The sequence below is a fragment of the Phascolarctos cinereus genome, unplaced genomic scaffold (assembly GCF_003287225.1).
Source record: "Phascolarctos cinereus isolate Bilbo 61053 unplaced genomic scaffold, phaCin_HiC Scaffold_726;HRSCAF=1367, whole genome shotgun sequence".
Taxonomy (NCBI): Eukaryota; Metazoa; Chordata; class Mammalia; order Diprotodontia; family Phascolarctidae; genus Phascolarctos; species Phascolarctos cinereus.
The window spans coordinates 349,654,449-349,675,834 of NW_027556098.1; the positions used below are offsets into that span (position 1 = coordinate 349,654,449).

The window sequence follows — 21,386 nt, forward strand, 5'->3', positions numbered from 1 at the left end:
GAGAGGAATGATAGTGAGAGGGAGATAAGGTAGATTATTTTTTTAATTTAAAAGATTAAATAAAAAATGTACATTTTGCTCCACCTACTTCTTTTTTGGCTCTGATGCCTGGGGAATATTTTTGGAAAGAAACTTGGGGCACTCACCTCAATATTTGCAGTTTATAGTTTTGCTTTTCCAAGGCCTCACACATCACCAAATGAATTATAGCTCAAGTCCAAGATTTTTAGGTGCTGACTGCTACAGATAACAGGGAGGAGATTCTGAAGATAAACAGCAGGGAGTTTACACCAGGACATCCTAAAGGAGAAGAACAATTGAAGAAGAAAAGACAATTTCATTTCTCTAGGAGCCATTAATTTCCTGACTTTTTGTGGGAAGGGAGTCAAACCCACAGCCCATTTATAACCATAACGCTTAGAACCCAAATATGTTTTAGGCCAAATGTTGGAATTCGTTTTGTTTCATCTTGCTTATTTGTTGCAAGAGATTGTTTTTCTTTGTCCTAAAAGGGAGTGGGGAGTAGGAGGTCTGGAAAGTGGGGAATAAGAATAAGATAGTGAATAGAGAAACAAAAGAAAAAAAAAGTCACCGAGACATTTTTTTTTAATGGAGAAAAATGAACGGAAGGAAGGCCAGAAAGAAGCACAGCAAGACAGCTCTGAAAGTTACAAATTGTTCTTATTATATGTTTTAAAATAAAATCATGCTCTATATAATAGATTTCACATGCAATTTTATTTTTTTTTCTGTTCTAGTTTATAGAATAAAACTCCATTCTATTTGGTGTTTGTTAAATTAAAAATTAAAAAAATAATAATTCAGCAGCCTAGAATGGGAATGACAGTTTTTTTTTTAAATTGCTCTTATTAGAAGAGTTAATGGCCAAACAAGGATCACAAAAGTTAAAATAGTAAATTTTGATTAAATAAAATTAAAGTTTTTGCATAAATGAAACCAATACAGCTAAAATTAGAAAAGAAACAAGTAAATGGAGGGAAGATCTTTGGATCAAGTTTTAATAAATGTCTCACTTGCAAGTTTGTATGAAAAATTAATTCTAATTTATAAGACTAAGAGCCATTCTCAATAGATAAATGATGAAAGGCATTTTTTGAATGATATTTTACTTTCTTCTCAATTACATACAAAAACAGTTTTTGACATCCATTTGTAAAAAAAAAAGAAAACAAAACAAAAAAAAAACCTTTTAGTTTCAAATTCTCTACCTCCTTTCTTCTCCCCCTCTTCCCTGAAATGGTAAACAATTTCACATAGGTTATACATATACAATCATGCAAGACATATTTTTATATCAGTGATGATGTGAAAGAAACCACACACCAAAACAAACAAACATAAAATAAAGTGAAGAATAGTATTCTTTGATCTGCATTCAGACCTCATCAGGTCTTTCTTTGAGGATGGATAGGATTTTTCATGATGAATCCTTCAGAATTTTCTTGGATCATTCTATTGCTAAGAATTTCTAAGTCATTCACAGTTGATCATCATACTATATTACTGTTATTGTGGACAATCTTTTCCTAGTTCTGTTCACTTTAATCTGCATCAGTTCATGTAAGTCTTTCCAGGTTTTTTTTAAAAGCATCCTGTTCATCATTTCTTATATCACTATAGTATCCTATTACTATTACATATCACAATTGGTTCAGCTACTCCCCAATTGTTTTGTATCCCCTGAATTTCCAGTTTTATTTGTCACCACAAAAAGAGGAGCTGTGATTTTGTATTAACAGATCCTTTTCCCTTTTTTGGATCTCTTTGGGATACGGTCCTAGTAGAGGCATTGCTTGATCAAAGGGTATGCAGTTTTATAGGTCTTTGGGAGTAATTCCAAATGGCTCTCCCAATAGGATTGAGTAATTTGTAACCCCACCAAGAATGCATTAGTGTCCCAATTTTCCCACATCCCTTCCAACATTTATCATTTTCCTTTTCTGTCATATTAGCCAATCTGTTAGGTATGCAGTGATACCTTAATATTTTTTCCTCTGCTCAATGTGCAATTCTCCAATCAATGGTGATTTAGAGCATTTTTTCATATGACTACAGATAGCTTTGATTTCTTCGCCTGAAAACTGCTTGTTCATATTCTTTGACATTTTATCAATTAGAGAATGACTTGTATTCTTATAAAATTGATTGAGTTCTTTATATATTTGAGAAATGAGTTGTTGTTGTTGTTGTTTTGTCAGAGGCACAATATACAACCATTTCCCCCATTATTTTTTTCTAATTTTGGTTGTATTGGTTTAGTTTGTGCAAAAACTCTTGCAGTGGTGGGCTCTTTATTTTAGTGGGTCTTGTGAAATGAGATAGTTCTTCCATGGACTGAAGATCTTCCTTGACAGACTTTGACAGACAGACTTTGGCAGACAGACTTGAGTCTGAAACAAAGGAGATAGCCCTTCCCCAGGAAGTTCACCTTCCTCTTTCAATGATCCAGAAGTGAAAAAGGGAGATAGTCTCCCATCAGCTAGCAACACCTTGGGGGGGGGGGGTAAGGCACACATGCTTACTATGATAGACAAGCTTTGAACTCACTGAAAGCTGCAGCACCAAGGATTGGTTCACTAGGAACTGGACTGGTACTAGAAATGAATTTACTTTTGGCAGTAGTGGCTTCATGTTCCATCGTGCACTCAAGGGGAGCTCAGCGTTGATGCTCAGGTTTCTGCAGAGGTCAGGGATGGGCTGTTTCTGTTGCTGTGATTCCAAGTGCTCAGACAATGGTAGAAATCCTGTATCCAATAGCTTAAACACCTAGTCCAATGTCAAGTAGCAATTGGCTTCAGGGTGGATGGTCCAAAAGGAGACTTTGCCATTGACAGATGTCTCCCAAACAAACATGTCATATAGAGAAAGACTGAGCAATGGGATTCTTCAGCCCAGTTTCTCAATGTACTTAAAGTAGACAAAGTGATCCTCAATCCAAGTATAGATGTCTTTCAAGGTCATGCTCAGTGCTGTTGATGGCAAACTGGATCATGGCCATTAGGAATAAGATGGTATTTCTGATACAGAATCCTGCCAGAAGGTTAATGCAGCCAGGGGTTCTTCCACCTTGACTTGACTTTGCTCTAGACATCAATTCTCCTTCTCCTCTATTTCTTGCTTAATGCTGTAGGAACCCAGTCCATCAGAACTCATCTTCCTTAATCACTGAATTTTGGTCAGATATCATCCAGAAGGCAGCCTGCTGCTTCACTAGAACCTCAGTACCTCAGCTGCTGCCTCCACCACCACCTCAGGTCAGGCCTCCTGGGGCTAGGACTCCCCTCAGTCTCAGCTTGTGGGGGATGAGCCAGGGTTTAAGAATAGGCCCTAGGCCATGGGGGGGGGCTGGATTGGCCCATTTGGTAAGGTACCAGCCAGGGGTGGGGAAGTATGGAGAGGCAGGGAGGAGAATGGTTGCCAGGAGGGGGAAGTCCCAGGCCAGGGGAGGAGGAGGGGAAGGGGACTTTCAGTTTGTTCCATGGTTTGAAATTGAAACAAGTAATTTTTAAAGGAAGAAATGTAAGCTATCAACACATAAATTAATAATAATTAGAGAAATGCAAATTAAAGCAACTTGAAGTTCCATTTCACACTCTTCAGGCTGCCAAAAATGACAAAAGAGAAGAATGACAAACGTTGGAGAGGCTATGGCAAAACAGACATTCTGATACATTCTTGATGGAGCTGTGAATTGGTCTCAACACTCTAGAAAGTAATTTAATTTCCTGGTATGCCAAGAACATTACCAAAATGTATATACCCATCAACCCAGCTATACCATTATTAGTTCTATAATTCAAAGAAATGAAAGAGGAAAAGTAATTATATGTACAATATTATTCATAGCAATGCTTTCTGTTATAGCCAAAAAATGGAAATTAAAGGGTAATCTATTGGGGAATGGTGAAACAAGTTGCAGTATATGAATGTAAAGGAACATTGTGCCATAAGATATGATTAAATGACAGTTTCAGAGGAAACTGGGAAGACCTCTATGAAATTATAGACAGGGAAGTAAGCAAAACAAAATTAATGTATGCAATAACAACATTATAGAGAAAAACATATATGACAGACTTCAGAACTCTGATCAACACAATGATAAATGAGTCTAAAATAATAATGATAAAATAGATCACCCACCTTCTGACAAAGAGGTGATGAACTTGAAATACTGAAAGAGACATACATTTTTGGACATGGCTAGTGTGGGCATTTGTTTTGCCAGACCTTTATACCTGTGATTTAAGAGATTTTTTTTTCCTCAAAGGGGGAAGGACTAGAGGGAGGGACAGGTTAAAAATACCTGTTACTTGAAAATTAAAAAATAATAAACAAACAAAAAAGATACAATTGCTGAGCCTTTGCTGGTGATATGTGAAAGACCATGGAAAATACGGAGAAATGGGCTCCCTTGGAAGGTAGTAGGGTGTCCCCTTGTTAGAAATCTTTAAGCAAATGCTTCCTAATCGGTTGTAGATTTTGTAATGGGGATCATTCTGGAGATGGGCTGGAATAGATAGCCGCTGAAGTCCTTTCCAACTCTCACATTCTGAGAAAATCTCATGTCTTTGTACTGCATATTAGAAACTAAAGAATTCTAAAGAGAGAATGGGATCTAAACAATAGTAAAATTAGATCAGGAAATGGGTAAATGGCCAGACTCAAAGTGTAATTATTAATAATTCCATGTCACTTTGGAAGGAGGTCTCCAGGGGATTGGGCTAGAAAATTGCTCTTGACTCTCTATTTAACATTAAGATTAATGACTTTGACAGAGATATATGTATCATCCTTATTAAATGTGAAGATGACACAAAACTTAGATGGAAAAAAGTATAGAATGTAAGGATCCATAAGATCTTGTCAGGCTAGAATATTGTGCTGAATATACTACCAATATTTAGTAGAAATTAATATAAATTCAAACATGGGTTAAAAACTGACTTTACCAGTAAAATTAAAAAAAACAATAATTAATAATAATGATGATAGTTAGCACTTTACATAGTGCTTTGTGATCTACAAAGTGATTTACATGTTATCTCATTTAATCATTTGATATAAGACCAGAAACTATGGTTGGGCAACAATTTATTTGAAAAAAGATCTGGGTGTGTTAGGGTACTAGAAGCTCAATATGTACCTGCACTGTGATATGGAAGCCAAAAGAACTAAATTGACTTTGGGGTTTATGAAAGAATCATTTTTTAGGAAATGGAGGTGATAGAGCCCTGATCAGATCACACCTGAGATATCATGTTGAGTTCTGGTTATTACAATGTCATTAGGACACTGAGAAGCTGAGCTATGTCCAGAAAATAGCAACCAGAATGGGGAAGGACTTGGAGCCCAGGCCACATGAGAATTTGCCAAAGAAAATGGCAACATTTAGCCTGGGGAAGCCACAACTTTAAGGGGTCATGATAGCTATCTTCAAGTACTTCAAGGGCTGTCATACATAAAAGGGATGACACTTGTGTTACCCCAGCGAGTATAACTTGGTACAGTTATAAAAGTCCATCTAAGTCTGACATAAGAAAAAAAAGCTTCTTAATATTTAGCGGTACTCAAAAGAGAAATGGGCTCCCTTGGAAGGTAGTAGGTTTCCCCTTGTTCAAAATCTTTAAGTAAATGCTTCCTGATCGGTTGTAGATTTTGTAATGGGGACCATTCTGGAGATGGGCTGGAATAGATTGCTGCTGAAGCCTTTCCAACTCTCACATTCTGAGAAAATCCCATGTCTTTGTACTGCGTATTAGAAACTAAAGAATTCTAAAGTTGTAGTGAGTAAAGGCAAGCTATGAGATCAAGAATGGATGTGAAAACAAGTAATATCCAGGAGGACAGGCTGGAATGGAGGAAGAGAGATAAGCCTATGTCATTATCAGGGCTTATTGTGGATGACAGTGGGAGAAATGGAAAAACAGCAATCTGGATCTTCAATTGTATCTTGCTCACTGGGAATTTCAACCCCTTACATATTTTCTGGAGCTCTCTCTAGAGAGGAAGCAGAATATGTGATAAATTTCAGGCTGGCTTTAATGTCAGTTTCATTTTTCAAGAAAGAAGAGGAACAATTATTATAAAAGTTGTTCTGAACTACAAAAACACTAAGTTAATATCCCCAGTCTAGACTGGTATGGATCATTTGACAGATGCCAGTTAGTATTTCTAATGTAGAAAAATGACTCCTATATTCACTCAACAGGTTAAGGAGTTTGATGGTGTGACATAAAAAAAAAAAGAGTTGTGAGGCAGCTAGGTGGATAGAGCACCGGCCCTGGAGTCAGGAGGCCCTGAGTTCAAATTTGGCCTCAGACACTTGACGCTTCCTAGCTGTGTGACCTTGGGCAAGTCACTTAACTCTAATTGCCTCACCAAAAAAAAAAAAAAAGAGTTGTACAGGATGAGAAGGGTGGAATATATTTTAACTGGCAACCTTTCAGGGAGTACTCACACTGATTAGATCACAGATCCATCAAAGCATCTAACTTGATCTTCATGTTAATCCTGAGGTAGTTCTTAGAACAGTGTGGGATGCCATTGTAGGTATTATTCCTCCCCATTCTCCTTCTAAATATGAGGAAACTGAGACCCAGAGAGGTTAACCTGTCTAAGGTCACAAGAGTAGTAGGAGCAGAGCCAGGTTCTGAAGCCTGGTGTTAGTTTTCCAGAACAAGTGTTCTTTCCATCGCACAGTGCTACCACATGTGTCTGCTGACCCTAACTGCTACTCTAACACTGTTCTCTTTTAGTTATCCAATTGAGACAGTTTTAAGGGAAAAACAAAGGCATATGGAACTAGTGCAGCATGGAATGCTTTGGAGCCAGTTGTCTAACATGAAACTTGATTAGAATGTCTTACTGTTTGCTGTTTTGTTGGATTGAATTTCCCTACTTAGAGAAGGTAGATCCTTAGAACTCCTTTTCTTAACTACTGTGAGTTTTGTGCATAAGGACATTTAGAGGATTTGGAATTTAAAATTAAGATCAGAGAAAAATAGAGTTTGTTTTTCATTGATGCACCCCACTTGCAACTAAGGAAGGAATGTTTGACACAGATGTTGCAAAAATTTCAAAATAACGTTGCAACCATGCTATGCAACTGGCAGTGGAAAATAGAAGTGAGAGTAACCCAAGAGTAAAGGGAGGAGGAACAGAAAAAGTTAGAAATTAACAAGCGTAACTAACCACTTCAGAAATCCACATATTCTAAGGAACTTATAAACAACTATCTCATTTTGGGCAATGGGCTTCATTGGTATCATTGGCTAAATTTAATTTATTCAATCAACACAAAAAGGAATGGATAATGTCAGAAATGAGCCAATGGAACTTGGAGACATATAAGTTTAGTGAAACAATGAGACCCAGTACAAGCAGAGAAGGACAGCTAGTGGCACAGTGATAGTAATGTCAGACTGGCAGTTAGGAAGACTCATCTTCATGATATTAAATCTGGTCTTAGACACTTACTAGCTGTATCTAGCTGGGCAAGTCACTTAATCCCATTTGCCTGAGTTTCCTCATTTATAAAATGAGCTGGAGAAGGGAATTGCAAACCACACCAATATCTTTGCCAAGAAAACCCCAAATGAGGTTGCAAAGAGTTGGACACAAGTGAAATGACTGAACAACAACAAAGAGGCAGAACTGTGTTAGTTGCTTTGAGGGATATGACACTCATAAAAAACATTGCCCCTTCCCTCAGATAACTTCCATCCTGTTAGGGAGATTAAGTAAAACACACAAACATTTATGATACAAAGTAAGATGTAGTGAGATCCATACGAAAGATACCCAAAAGGTGCTCTGTGGTGAGGAGCTGAAGGTGTCAAGGTAGACATTATTGAAAATATAGAATTTGAGGGTAGGATCTTAAGAGAAAGAGATGTGCATGGGTAGGATGAAACTATAAGAGAAAAATATGGCATGAGCAGAGGCATGAAAGAAAAAAAACATAGAGAATGTTCAATGAACATTGAATACTATATAGCAGCATCTGCAGCTACTCCTAAGAGCTCCAGAAACTGGAACCTAGATATGGGGATACATGCAGAAAAGTGGGGGGATTTAATTACATTTTCAGTGTGGCAGAACTCTGAATATTGGGATCCAAGTTAGGACCCAGGAATATCCAAGACACTTGGAGCCTCAAGTGGCTTTGGGTTTGATGATATTTGAAGGTTTAGAAAGTAGATGAAGCCCCTGTATCCTAATGCAAAAACTTTTACATTAATTTCTAAATAGAAAAACTAGTGTGCTGGGAATTTGGCTAGCTAGTGAGACTGAGTGACCTTACAAAAAATCTTTTTGTGTTATTTTTCGCTTCCTCACTGCGAGCATGTTTTCACTTCCTTTATATTCTAACCTTCTTTGTTCCCTGGAGAGATGGTCTTTCGTGTCATCAGCAGAACAAGAGGGAAGAAGCTGTATGCCTGGTGAGTGCCTTGTATTCTTCCTAATCCCCCAACTGTAGAATCAGTAACTATAGTCAGGGCATGGGGCTGAAGGTTCACCAAACTCATCTACCTACATTAGGAGAGGGAGCCTTGACAGGCTCAGCAGAAACTGACCCTATCTTAAACTCATTCACCTACCCTGAACTCTCCATTTTCCTCCCCCTTTGCTTCATTTCCTGGGCTTCTGGATTTCTTCTGAGGGGTCCCAAAGTCAGCACAGACCAGTTAAATATATGCAGTAATTCTTATACATTGAAGATGAATAAGGCTGCATAATGTATGACCTTTGTCCTCCTTGGTAAGTAGCCCAGATGGAGATGTGGGGGGGCAAACTTAGGTTTACATCCCCTTATAGGTGATCTCAGATCAATTGTATATTTCACTAGGGTGTTCATTCAATGGAATTACATATATATATATATATATATATATATATATATATATATATATATATATATATATACACACACACACACACACACACATATATATACACATATACATATATATATATAATATTTAAAAAACCAAACAAATGTATAATCATAAAGGTCATTATTTTATTAATGAGATGAATGAAAATAAAACAAACTTTTTAAAAAATTAACAACTTAAATGTTCTTTTAAAAAATTCAAGCTTTGTGAATGGCTCAGCTCTTCTCCTTACCCTTAAATGCAGAGTAACACTTACACCTTTATTTTCTTGGCTTTAAAAGAGTGTTCCAACTAGATCTTGTTCCCTTAAACTAAAGCTTTCCCAGGGCCAAAGAATGAGTTTAAGGACTGGTGCCCAGAGATTCATCTTTTTTCAATTTGAAATTGTACCTTTTTTTTTCTTTTGCTGTCTTTGCTAGTATTAATCATAGCCCTGAATCTGAGCGGTGGAAAACAAAGGGGTCAAAAGGAGCATCTTGTCTAATTGATTTTTCCCTAATTCAGTTGCAACCAGCAACAGTCCCCTTGTTAGGGGTAGATATTTCTAGGAGACAGGAAGGAAAAAGCTTGACTCCAGTGGGATCTGGATCCTGGCAAGCAGAAATGTCACCAGAGTGAGTGAAGGAGATGATAGACAGGTTAGAAGAGGGTCCTAGAGAGGTTCCCTGTGCTATAAGTGCTATGGAGACGTAAGATGAAACTCCTTCTTCTTCCTGCACCGGAGCCTTGTGAAAATGATAGAGGTGAAGTGAGTAGGAAATAGAGTCAAGATTTTTTCTTACCCTTACTCTCATCCACATAAATTACGAACCAGTAACACTGGACTTCTTGTCTTCCTCCTACACTATACTTCATCTCCTGACTTCATTCTTTTGTACTCAGTTCCTCAGGTCAGGAATGCTTTCTCACCTCCCCTGTGCCTCTCAATTTCCCAGGATTTTTTCAACTTTCAACATAAATCTTACCTTTTGTAAGAGGCCTTTTCCAGTCTCCCCCCTACTCAATCCTCAAATTAGCTTCCATTTTCACTGTATATATCATGTAAATACATAACTGTTTACAAGCCGTCTCCTCCATTAGAATCTACAAGAACAAAGACCATGTTTTTTCTCCTTTCTTGGTGTCCTCAGCATTTAGCATAATGACTGGCATACAGTAAGTGTTTAATTCAGGCTTTTTAAATGATGATGTTGATGCTGATAAGTAGCAGTGGCACCCTTTATAGAAATCAGCTGTTGCCAGTGTTTGGGGATGACACCTAGTAGGCTACAGATTAAAGGCAGCCATAGCACAGTGAGAAGGCTGTTGCATATTAGGGTGTGGCTGGGCATACTAAGCTAACCCTGTGACCTAATCTATGAGTATAAAGTTCTGTGGTCCTCCTAGTTGGTCTTTGTGACTTTAGTCTTCATTATCTATTCTTTTTTTTTCAATTTTATTTTTAATATAAATTGTTTATTTTTAGTTTTCAACATTCACTTCCACAAGTTTTTGAGTTCCAAATTCATCTCCCCCCTCCCCCACCCCAAGATGTCATGCATTCTGAATATCCCTTCCACTAGTCTGTCCTCTCTTCTGTCTCTCTCCCCTTCTCTTATCCCCTTCCATTTTACTGTAGGGCAGGATAGACTTCTGTACCCCAATTCCTATATTTCTTATTTCCCAGTAGCATGTGAAAACATTTTTTTAAAACATATGTTTTTAAAACTTTAGGTTTCAAATTTTCTCTTCCTCCCTCCCCACCCTCATTGAAAAGGCAAGCAACTCAATATAGGTTGTACATGTGCAGTTATGCAAAACACTCCATAAGTAGACATGTTGTGAAAACTAACTCTATTTCCCTTTATCCTATCCTGCCCTGCCATTTATTCTATTTTTTCTTTTGACCCTGTCCCTCCTCAGAAGTATTTACTTCTGATTACCCCCTTTCCCAATCTGCCCTCCTCTCTATCATCCCCTGCTCTCTTGTCCCCTTCTCCCCCTATTTTCCTGTAGGGTAAGACAGATTTCCATACCCAATTGAATGTGTATGTTATTCCCTCCTTAAGCCAAATCCTATGAGAATAAGATTCCTCATTCCCTCTCACCTTCCCCTTTCCCCTCCACTGTAAGAGACTTTTCTGTTTTTTTTGTGAGATAATTTACCCCATTCTACCTCTCCCTTTCTTCTTCTCCAGTATAATCCTCTCTCATCCCTTAATTTTATTCTCCAGATATGACCCCTTAATCTTCAACTCACCCTGTGCCCTCTATCTATCTACTATACATACATACATACATAAATTTTTTTCCTCCAACTACCCTAATACTGACAAAGGTCTCATGAGTTATAAATATCATCTTTCCATGCAGGAATGTAAACAGTTCAATCTTAATAAGTCTCTTATGATTTCTCTTTCCTGTTTACCTCTTCATGTTCCACTGAGTCCTGTATTTGAAAGTCAAATTTTCTATTCAGCTCTGGTCTTTTCATCAAGAATGCTTGAAAGTCCTCTATTTTCACTGAATGACCATTTTTTCCCCTGAAGGATTATACTCAGTTTTGCTGGGTAGGTGATTCTTGGTTGTAATCCTATCTCCTTTGCCCTCCGGAATATTATATTCCATGCCCTGGGTCCTTTAATGTAGAAGCTGCTAAATCTTGTGTTATCCTGATTGTGTTTCCACAGTACTTGAATTGTTTCCTTCTGGCAGCTTGTAATATTTTCTCCTTGACCTGGGAACTCTGGAATTTGGCTACAATATTCCTAGGAGTTTTCCTTTGGGGATCTCTTTCAGGAGGAGATCTGTGGATTCTTTCAATTTCTATTTTGCCCTCTGGTTCTATATATCAGGGCAGTTTTCCTTGATAATTTCTTGAAAGATGATGTCTAGGCTCTTTTTTTGATCATGGCTTTCAGATAGTCCAATAATTTTTAAATTCTCTCTCCTGGATCTATTTTCCAGGTCAGTTGTTTTTCCAATGAGATATTTCACATTGTTTTCTAATTTTTCATTCTTTTGGATTTGTTTTACAGTGTTGATTTCTCATAAAGTCACTATCTTCCAATTGCTCTATTCTAATTTTTAAGGAAGTATTTTCTTCAGTAATCTTTTGGACTTCCTTTTCCATTTGGCCAATTTTTCTTTTTAGGGCATTTTCTCCTCATTGGCTTTTTGGACCTCTTTTGCCATTTGGGTTAGGCTATTTTTTAAGGTGTTATTTTCTTCAGTATTTTTTGGGTCTCCTTTAGCAAGCTGTTGACTTGTTTTTCATGATTTTCTTGCATCACTCTCATTTCTCTTCCCAGTTTTTCCTCTACTTCCCTTACTTGCTTCTCAAAATCCCTTTTGAGCTCTTCCAAGGCCTGGGACTGATTCATATTTTTCTTGGAGGCTTTGGATGTAGGAGCTTTGACTTTGTTTCTTCTTCTGGTTGTATATTTTGATCTTCTTTTCACCAAAGTAAGATATAGTCTGACTCTTTTTGTGCAGTTTGCTCATGATCCCGGCCAATTACTTGAGTTTTAAACTCTTTGTTAAGGTACGAATCTGCTTCCAATGTACTGTCACAAGCTTTGGGGGATTTGTACAGCTGTTTTCAGAGATACTTGTAGGGCCCTGTAAATTTTCAGTTCTTCCAAAGTGGTATGATAAGGGGTGAGGTGTTTACTCCTTTCCTGGCCTGCGACTACAAGTACTCCTTTCTGTCCTGTAACTGTGAGGAGGGGCTCCTCTCCACAATCACTACAAGCTCCACCAAGCCAGGCTCCTCCTCACCCCAGCACTGCCGCCCAGAACTGTGACCCAGATCCAAACACGGGCAAAGCAAGAGATTCCTGCCTCAGCACTGGGAAAGAGATCCCTGCGATCCCTCTCTGATCAGCCCCTGAGTTCCCCCTCAGTCTGTGGGCCAGAAGCTTGGGAAGCAGCTGCCCCCCCCACCACGCTCTTGGGGAATGAAGCTGAAACCCCGCCTTCCTTTCTCAGCACCGACAGAAACAGACTTTTCCCACTGACCTTCTAAGTTGTGTTTGGCATTGGTGGATTGAGGAGTCTGGAAACCGCCACAGCTGCCCGAGATTGAGTCCTCTGAGGCCTGCTTTAGGCTTTTGGTGGCCTGTTCTCCCAGGCTGCGCTGCACTCCCAGCCCAGCACGATACACCTTTTTGATCAATCATCCAGGTTGTCTTGGGCTGAAAATTAGTTTCACTCTGTCTTTTTGTGGGTTCTGCTGCTTCAGAATTTGTTTAGAGCCATTTTTTATGAGTATTTGGAGGGGTTTGGAGGAGAGCTCAAGCAAGTCACTGCTTTCACTCCGCCATCTTGGCTCCGCCTCCAATATCTTGATTTCTTCACTTGAAAACTGACTGTTCATAGCCTTTGACTATTTATCAGTTGAGGAATGGCCTATATTTTCATAAATTTCCTTCAGTTCTCTATATATTTGAGAAATGAGGCCTTTATCTGAGACATTTGATGCAAAGATTATTTCTCAGCTTTCTTTTTCCTTCTAATCTTGGTTTCATTGTCTTTCTTTATACAAAAGCTTATTAATTTAATATGATCAAAATTATCTATTCTACATTTTGTAATGCTATTTCTTGTTTTGTCATGAATTCTTCTCCTCATGGCAGATCCAAGATGGTGTGGTAAAAGCAGTGACTTGCTTGAGCTCTCCCCTAAACCTCTCCAAATATCTATAAAAATGGCTCTAACAAATTTTAGAGCAACGGAACCCACAAAAAGACAGAGTGAAACAAATTTCCAGCCCAAGACAACCTGGGTGGTTGATTGGAAAGGTCTATTGCCCATGGCTGGGAGAGGAACGCAGTTCAGTGTGGCCACGCAGGCCTCAGGGAACTGAATCACAGGCAACTATGGCAGTGTCCAGACTTCTTAACCCACAAACACCAAAGACAGCTTAGAAGGTCAGTATGAAAAGTCTGTTGGAGAGAAGCTCAGTCCCGGTCCCAATCCTGGTGCAGCCCTGGGATGGTGGCTGCTTCCACAGGTCTCAGCCCACAGACAGAGGGGGAATTGATGGCTGATAAGAGGGAGATTGTAGGGATCTCTTTGCTGGTGTTGAGGCAGGATTCTCTTCCTTGCCTGGATCTTGGTTGCAGCTCTAGGTGGTGGTTCTGGGGCAAGAAGGAGTGCTGGTGTGGTGGAGCTTGTAGTGGTGGTACAGAAGGAATCCTCTTCACAGTTCCAAGGCAGAAAAGAGTGCTTGTTGTCACTCATAAACCAGAGCCCAGGCCAGGAAAGGAGTAAACCACCTTGGAAGAACTGGAAATTTACAGGTCCCTAGAAGTGCCTCTGAAAATGCTGCACAAAATTTCCAAAGCTTGAGACAGTACATTCTCCACACTGGAAGCAGACTTTTACCTTAACAAAGAGTTTAAAACTCAAGTAAGTGGCTGGGAACTTGAGCCAACAGTGCAAAAAAAGTCAAACCATGAATTCTTCCCCTCTCCATAGATGTGACAGGTAGACTATTTCTTGCTCTTCTGATATGATTACTTCATTGTCTATCGTACCTGTTAGCAAGATTTAGTTTCCTTACTTATCTCTTTTAATTAGGTCTGTTTTTGCTTTTACTTTGTCTAAGATCAAGATTGCTACATCTGTTTTTTTTTTTTAGTTCAGCTGAAGTATAGTAGATTCTGCTCCAACCCCATACCTTTACTCAGTATGTGTCTCTCTACTTCAAGTGTGTTTCTTGTGAGCAACCTATTGTAGGATTATGGTTTTTGATCTACCCTACTATCCACTTTTATTTTATGGGAGAGTTTATCCCATTCACATTCACAGTTATGATTGTGCCTGTGTATTTCTCTCCATCCTGTTTTCCCTCCTATTTGTCCTCTTTCTCATTTTACACTTTCCCTCCTCACCAGTGTTTTGTTTCTGTCTACCACCTCCATTGATCTGTCAGTGGCTACGCCCATCCTTTTTACTTAATCTCCTCCCTTCCTGCTTCCCTGTTGTGTAAGATACGTTCCTATATTCAATTGATTGTTTATATTATTACCTCTTTAAACCAATACTGATGAGAGTAAGGTTCAAGTGATGCCCATCAACCACCATCCTATTTTCTCCACTACTGTAACAGGTCTTTCTCACTTCTTTATGTCAGATAATTTACCTCATTCTACCTCTCTCTTCCTTCTGTACTCATTATGCTACTCTTTCTCATCCCCCAATTGTTTCATGTCATTCCCTCAAATTCATCTAATACCTATACCCTCTATCTATCTATCTATCTATAAGTCCTGTACATACACATATACATACAAATACTGATATAGTTTTTTTTTTTAAGTTACAACTATCATCTTCCCATGTAGGGATGCAAACTATTTAGCTCTATTGAATCCCTAATGTTTTCTTTTCTCATTTTACCTGTTTATGCTTCTCTTAGGTTTTGATAGTAGAGGTCAAATTTTTGGTTTAGTTCTTGTCTTCTCCTTACAAAAGTTTAAAATTTTTCTACTTTGTTGGATGATCTTTTTCTCTCTTGATGGATTATGTTTAATTTTTTCCAGGTAAGTGATTCTTGGTCTTTACCCTCCAGAATATCATGTTCCATGACTTCTGATCCTTGTTGAAGTTGCCAAGTCCTGTGTGATAATGATTCTGATTCCTCAATGTTTGAATTGTTTCTTTCTAGCCATTTGCAATATTTTTTACTTGACCCAATAGTTCTGAAACTTGGCTATAAGGTTCCTTGGGGTTTTTATTTTGGGATCTCTTTCCTGAGATGATCAGTGTATTCTTTCAATGCCTATTTTGCCCTCTGGTTCCAGGATATCCAAGCAGTTTTCCTTGATAATATTTTGAAAGATACTGTCCAGAGCCTTCTTTTGATTATGGCTTTCAAGTAATCCAATGATTCTGATGTTGTCTCTCCTGGATAAATTTCCTATGTCAGTTGATTTTCCCATGAGCTTTTTTACATTTTCTTCCATTTTTTCATTCTTTTGAATTCGTTTGATTGTTTTATTATGTCTCATAAGGCAATTAGTTTCCATTTGCCCAATTCTAGCTTTTCAAGGTGTTGTTTTCCTCAATTAGTTTTACTTTCTTTTCTATCTAGCCAATTATACTCTTTAAGGAGTTATCTTCTTCAGTGGAATTTTGTATCTACTTTTCCATTTGGCCCATTCTACTTTTTAAGTAGTTTTCCAAGCTATTGACCCTTTTTTTCATAATTCTCTTTCATCATTCTCATTCTTTTCTATGTCTGTTACGTGATTTTTAAACTCCTTTTGGAGCTCTTCCATGAGTTCTTTCCAGGCTTGAGATCACTTCCAATTTTTCTTTAGGGGTTTGCCCATAGGTTTTTTTTGACATTATTGTCTTCTTCTGAGATTGTGTCTTGGTCTTCCCTGTCACCATGATAACTTTCTATGGTCTGATTCTTCTTTTGTTGTTTTTTGCTCTCTTTTTTTGGCCTTTTTCCTTTCTTCTAAATTTGATTTCTCCTTCCAGAGTGGAATGGGCACAGTCTCAGGCTTCTTATTCCAATGGTTATAGGCCCTGGCTCTTTACCTAGTGCTGTGCTGATGTTGCGCTGAGGCTCACGGGGGACCCTTATGTCTGGTTCTGTCTTGAAGATGTATATGGGGGGGGAGTAGCTAGGTGGTGCAGTGGATGGAGCACCGGCCCTGGATTCAGGAGGACCTGAGTTCAAATCTGACCTCAGACACATAATACTTACTAAGTGTGTGACCCTAGGCAAGTCACTTAACCCCATTGCCTAGCCAAAAAAAAAAAGAAAAGAAAAAAAAGGAAAAAAAAGATGTATCTGGCACTGCTGGAGATTATAGGGGTCTGGCAGCTTACCTGGTGCTGGGATGGGGGCCTAGTGGTGGTGGCCAGCGTGTGCTGAGGCCCAGTGGGATTTTTCTGCCTTTCCCTGGGGCTACAGTGAAGCAAGTTGAGGTCTGGCTACTGGAGTGTACCTGTTTGCCCCAGGATCTGTTGAAGCATGTGGAGGTCTGGGCTACTTTCTTCTCATGCTGGAAGATGCCTGTTTACCCCAGGGCCACACTGAAGCACATGATGGTTCTGCCAGTTCCCTTGGCTATGCTAAGGCACAAGGGGGGAGGGGTCCTGGTATTGGTGTTTGCCTGCTTCACCATACTGGGGTTCAGGATATCCCACTGGTTTGCTGAGGTAAGGTTTGCTACTAGCTTACTGGGAACCTTCCAGTCCTGGAATGTACTCTCCTTTTATCCAAGTGAGATGGACCTTTCTTGCCAATCCTCCAAGTCTCCCAGGCTTAAAAACCACTCTACCCCATCATTCCATTGGCTCTAGCTGTTCTTGGATTTATTTGGGTGTAGTATGTTATGATTATTAGGTGGTGAATATGAAAGAACTACAGCAATTTACTTCTTACTCTTCCATCGTGACTTAATTCAAAATCTTAAGGAAGAAAATAACTCCTTGAAAACTAGAATTTGGCAAAAGGAAGTGAATGACATTATAAGACACCAAGAACAATAAAACAAAATCAAAAGAATGAAAAAAGAGAATATGAAACATATAATTAGAAAAACAGCTGATCTGGAGAACAGATCCAGTAGAGACAATACAAGAATTGTTGGACTACCTGAAAGTTATGATCAAAAAAAGAATCTTGACACAATATTACAAGAAATTATTAAGTAAAATTGTCTTAGAGTGCCAGAATAAGAAGGCAAAGTAGAAATAGAAAAAAAATACATCATTTACCACTTGAAAGAGATACCAGGAGGAAAACTTATAGGAATAGCATTCCAGATTAAGAAGAAAATATTCTAAGCAACAAGAAAAAAAAAACAATTTAAATATTGCAAAGCCTTGCCAGTAATCTTGGAAATAGCTAGAAGAACAGGAGAGGAGCCATAGGACCAGGGGCAAGAAAACTGTGTGCAAATCCAAACCCATGAGCTTTACATCTCTTCCTGGAAAAATTCTAGGATGCATTATTAAAAAGATGATTTATGATTTTTCCATAGAATCATACCAAACTAATCTCATTTCTGTTTTTGATAGAGTAACTAGATTCATAAACCAGAGGGATTCTGTATGGATGGTAGACTTAGATTTTATATATACAATCATCTCTCTCTCTGTCTCTCTCTCTCTCTCTCTCTCTCTCTCTCTCTCTCTCTCTCTCAATATAGAGATAGAAATACATATATATCTGTATCTATAATACAAATATGCACATATCTATATTGAAGTATATATACATGGTCCAGTATACATGTTATTTTAATGCATGTATGTATAAATATAAATACTCATACATATGTATGTATGCACACATATACAACATTAATATATAGTAATAAATACAAATATCTACAAAATTCTTAAATACAAAGTAGTTTGGAAAGGAAAGTAATAGCATTTGGGGGAATACTAACTGTACCATTATCCAGACAGTATTTCTTTGTTCCAAATATGTAATTAATCCCCTGGCCTCTCATCCTATTGCTGGTCTTCTCTTGGCAAACTTGAGTGCTGAATTACTCCCATCATCTATCTCCTCTGCTCCTATTCACAAGTCACTGAGCACAGCTAAAGAAAGTCTCAATGACTTCTCAAAAAAATTGGAATTATCCAACCTCAACTACAGCAAGAGAAGTTCTCATCTTGCCTAGGTTATTTTAGCAGCACATATTCAAGTGATACATTAATAAAAACCTAGAGGGTAATATTTTAGTGTCATGTTTTACTTATTTTTTTTTTGTAAATTTTACATGACATTAATTTCCAAATATATCCTTCTATGTTCTACCCCAAACAATTGAGTCATTCTTGAACAAAGATGAGAAAAGATGGGGCAGTTAGGTGGCACAGTGGATAGAGCACCGGCCCTAGATTCAGGAGGACCTGAGTTCAAATGCGGCCTCAGATATATAACACTCACTAACTGTGTGACCCTGGGCAAGTCACTTAACCCCATTGCCTAAAAACAAAAACAAAAACCAAAAAAAAAACAAAGATGAAAAAAGGAGGAAAGATTTAGAACATGGGTTCTTCATCTGGGGTCCCTGAACTTTTTTTTTTTTTGATAACTGTATTTCAGCATAGATGATTTTCTTTGTTAAGCTTATGTATTTTATTTTATGCACTCAAAAACATTGTTGGGAGAAAGGATCCACAAGTTTATCCAAAATATCAAAGGGATCTATGATTTAAAAAGGGGGCAACAGGCCCTGGCTAGAGCCTAGAATAAGGTCAGTATGTGGATTGGGGTGACAATCCAGGACAAACGTAGAATTTAATGCTCAGAAAAGGATGACTTTCAGACATTATGTTGAGAAAGATGTTTGGGAGAATGGTTGGAGAGCAAGTTGATTTGTGGGGAAGAATAATTGTGGGGAAGGATTACAAGAGGAACAAGCTTGAGGTGGGGTGTCCTTGGGATGTCAGGTTTTAGGGAACCCTTCTATGTGAAAAAAAAGTGTTCAGCACTAATGGCAAGGAAGAAGACTCACCCTGAGTAAATCCAAGGAAGGGCCCTAGAACTTCCTCTCTTTTAGTACTAACCTTCTTTTAATGTGCTAATCTGGGTTATTGACAGAAATGACTTGGAATGGCAGCTACAGATTGGTCCAGTACTTTGAGTACCTGACAGATGAAGAGATGAAGAAATTCAAGCTGTTCCTTTCAGACTTCCTTCCCCGAGGACTCATGGAAAATGCTGGTCGGACAGACATGGCCATGTTAATGGTTAACCATCATGGACAGCAGGAAGCATGGGATATGGCTGTCAGTATCTGGGAGAAGATGGGTCTAACAGAGCTGTGGAAGCGAGCTAGAGCAGAAGACTCATTGATTTGTAAGTATAGCCAGAAGCTTAGGCCTAATGAAAAACCTACTTTGTTCTCTTACCCCTCTTCCTCAACATCCAACCATTGTTCTCCTTTTTTCAGTATTTCCGGCTTTCCTCTTTCTCTTCTCTCATGTCCATTTCCTGTCACATATCCATCCTCCATATTTCCCGCATTCTTCATTTCCCCCTTTTCTGTTTCCTTTCCTCTTCATCTTAACCTCCCTTTTCTCTCCTGCCTTCTTTGTCTTCTGAACATTATTTTGGTCTCTCCTCTTCTTGCTAGTCTCTCTAATGACTATCTCAATCTTTCCCCTCTGGTCTCTTCACATTTCTCTCCTTCCCTTCCTTGTTTACCTTCACAAAATCACAGAATCTCAGGGCTGGGAAGCAGCTCAGAGACCAGTTAGTTTAAACCATACATGAATGAGAATTATCTCTATGATATACCTGAGAAGAGATGATCCACCTTTTTCTTCATAAAGAAAATGAACACCCAGAAACCTCCTGATGCAGCTCATTCTATGTCTTCCTTTTGGGGATCTCTAAATGGTGAAAGAACTGGCTGGTCATATTCAAATTTTTTTTTTCTTTGGCTGAAAACACACTGCAGTGAATTTTCTTCTCCAGTACAACAGAAATAGAATAATTTCTGTCCCCAAGGAATTCACAACTTCTTGAGGTTGGTTTGGTTAGAAGCATTTTTACTTTTAAGAATTCCTATAAGAGGTCTCTGTAAGAGGATCTGAGCTTATCCCCAATGCAGAAGGATAGGCATAGGGATAAATAGTGAAGCAAGCAGATAGATTCAAAGGAGGACTATACAGTATGGAAAAATGTGGGAAGAGAGAAGTTTCTGTCATTGTTTGACAAAGAATATCATTACAGTGGTAATGGTGGCAGTGGGAACAAAAAAAATGACTAGTCAATATTTTTTCATCATTGACTAATAATTAATAACACTTTACATTTATACAGGATGTCCCAAAAGTCTAAGTATAATCTTAAGCTATCACAGTTTAAAGCTGCACTAGGATTTTTAAGTATATGATTTTATGGTTTACAAAGCATTGTGCTCCTAATAGGTTAGCAGTGGCTTGCTTATGATCTCAAGGCTAGTAAATGGCAGGACTGGCACTGAAACCCAGGTTTCCTGATTTCAGGTACAATGATTTTAGCACTATAATGTACTGCCTTATTCTGAGGTGGTGTATGTGGGTGAGGCAGGGGAAACATACAAAGTTGAAAAACATTGTGCTGCTTTAGTCCACCCTCTACAAAACTGTGCCTATCACCTTCCTAAGCTTCTGACTGACTTGGGTTCAATGTATCTATTTTTATTCCCTATCTCTTAATTTCAAATTCTTGCTAAACTGTCTACTTTATGATGTCAGTGGTTATCCCAGAAAGATGAAAGACCACTCATGCATAAAGCATGTCTGATGCCAAATTTATTGAAATGAAATTTTGGAATACAATTTTGGTTGCACAGCAAAACCCAAGGATGCTCTTACACCTTGGGCCTCTAGGCACTTGTGGACAGGTAAGGCACAGGGCAAGTTTATCACCATTTAAAGTTCTTAGATGCAGAAAGTGAACATTCAGGAAAAAATGGAAGCATTTAGATCACCAACTGTCTTTCACACAATCTT

General features: G+C 38.4%; 1 protein-coding gene and 1 pseudogene across 1 annotated transcript in view; one reads left to right on the forward strand and one right to left on the reverse strand.

The window, feature by feature from the left end:
* Window positions 1-285: 285 nt before the first annotated feature.
* LOC144454392 (forkhead box protein M1 pseudogene) lies at window positions 286-8,370 on the reverse strand (annotated as a pseudogene).
* A 7-nt stretch (window positions 8,371-8,377) lies between these two features.
* LOC110195196 (NACHT, LRR and PYD domains-containing protein 12-like) overlaps window positions 8,378-21,386 on the forward strand; it is a 65,903-nt gene continuing 52,894 nt past the window's right edge. Inside the window, 2 exon segments of the mRNA XM_020967822.2 lie at window positions 8,378-8,465; window positions 19,486-19,743. Coding sequence (XP_020823481.2) covers window positions 8,459-8,465; window positions 19,486-19,743 — 265 coding nt within the window. The 5' untranslated portion in view covers window positions 8,378-8,458.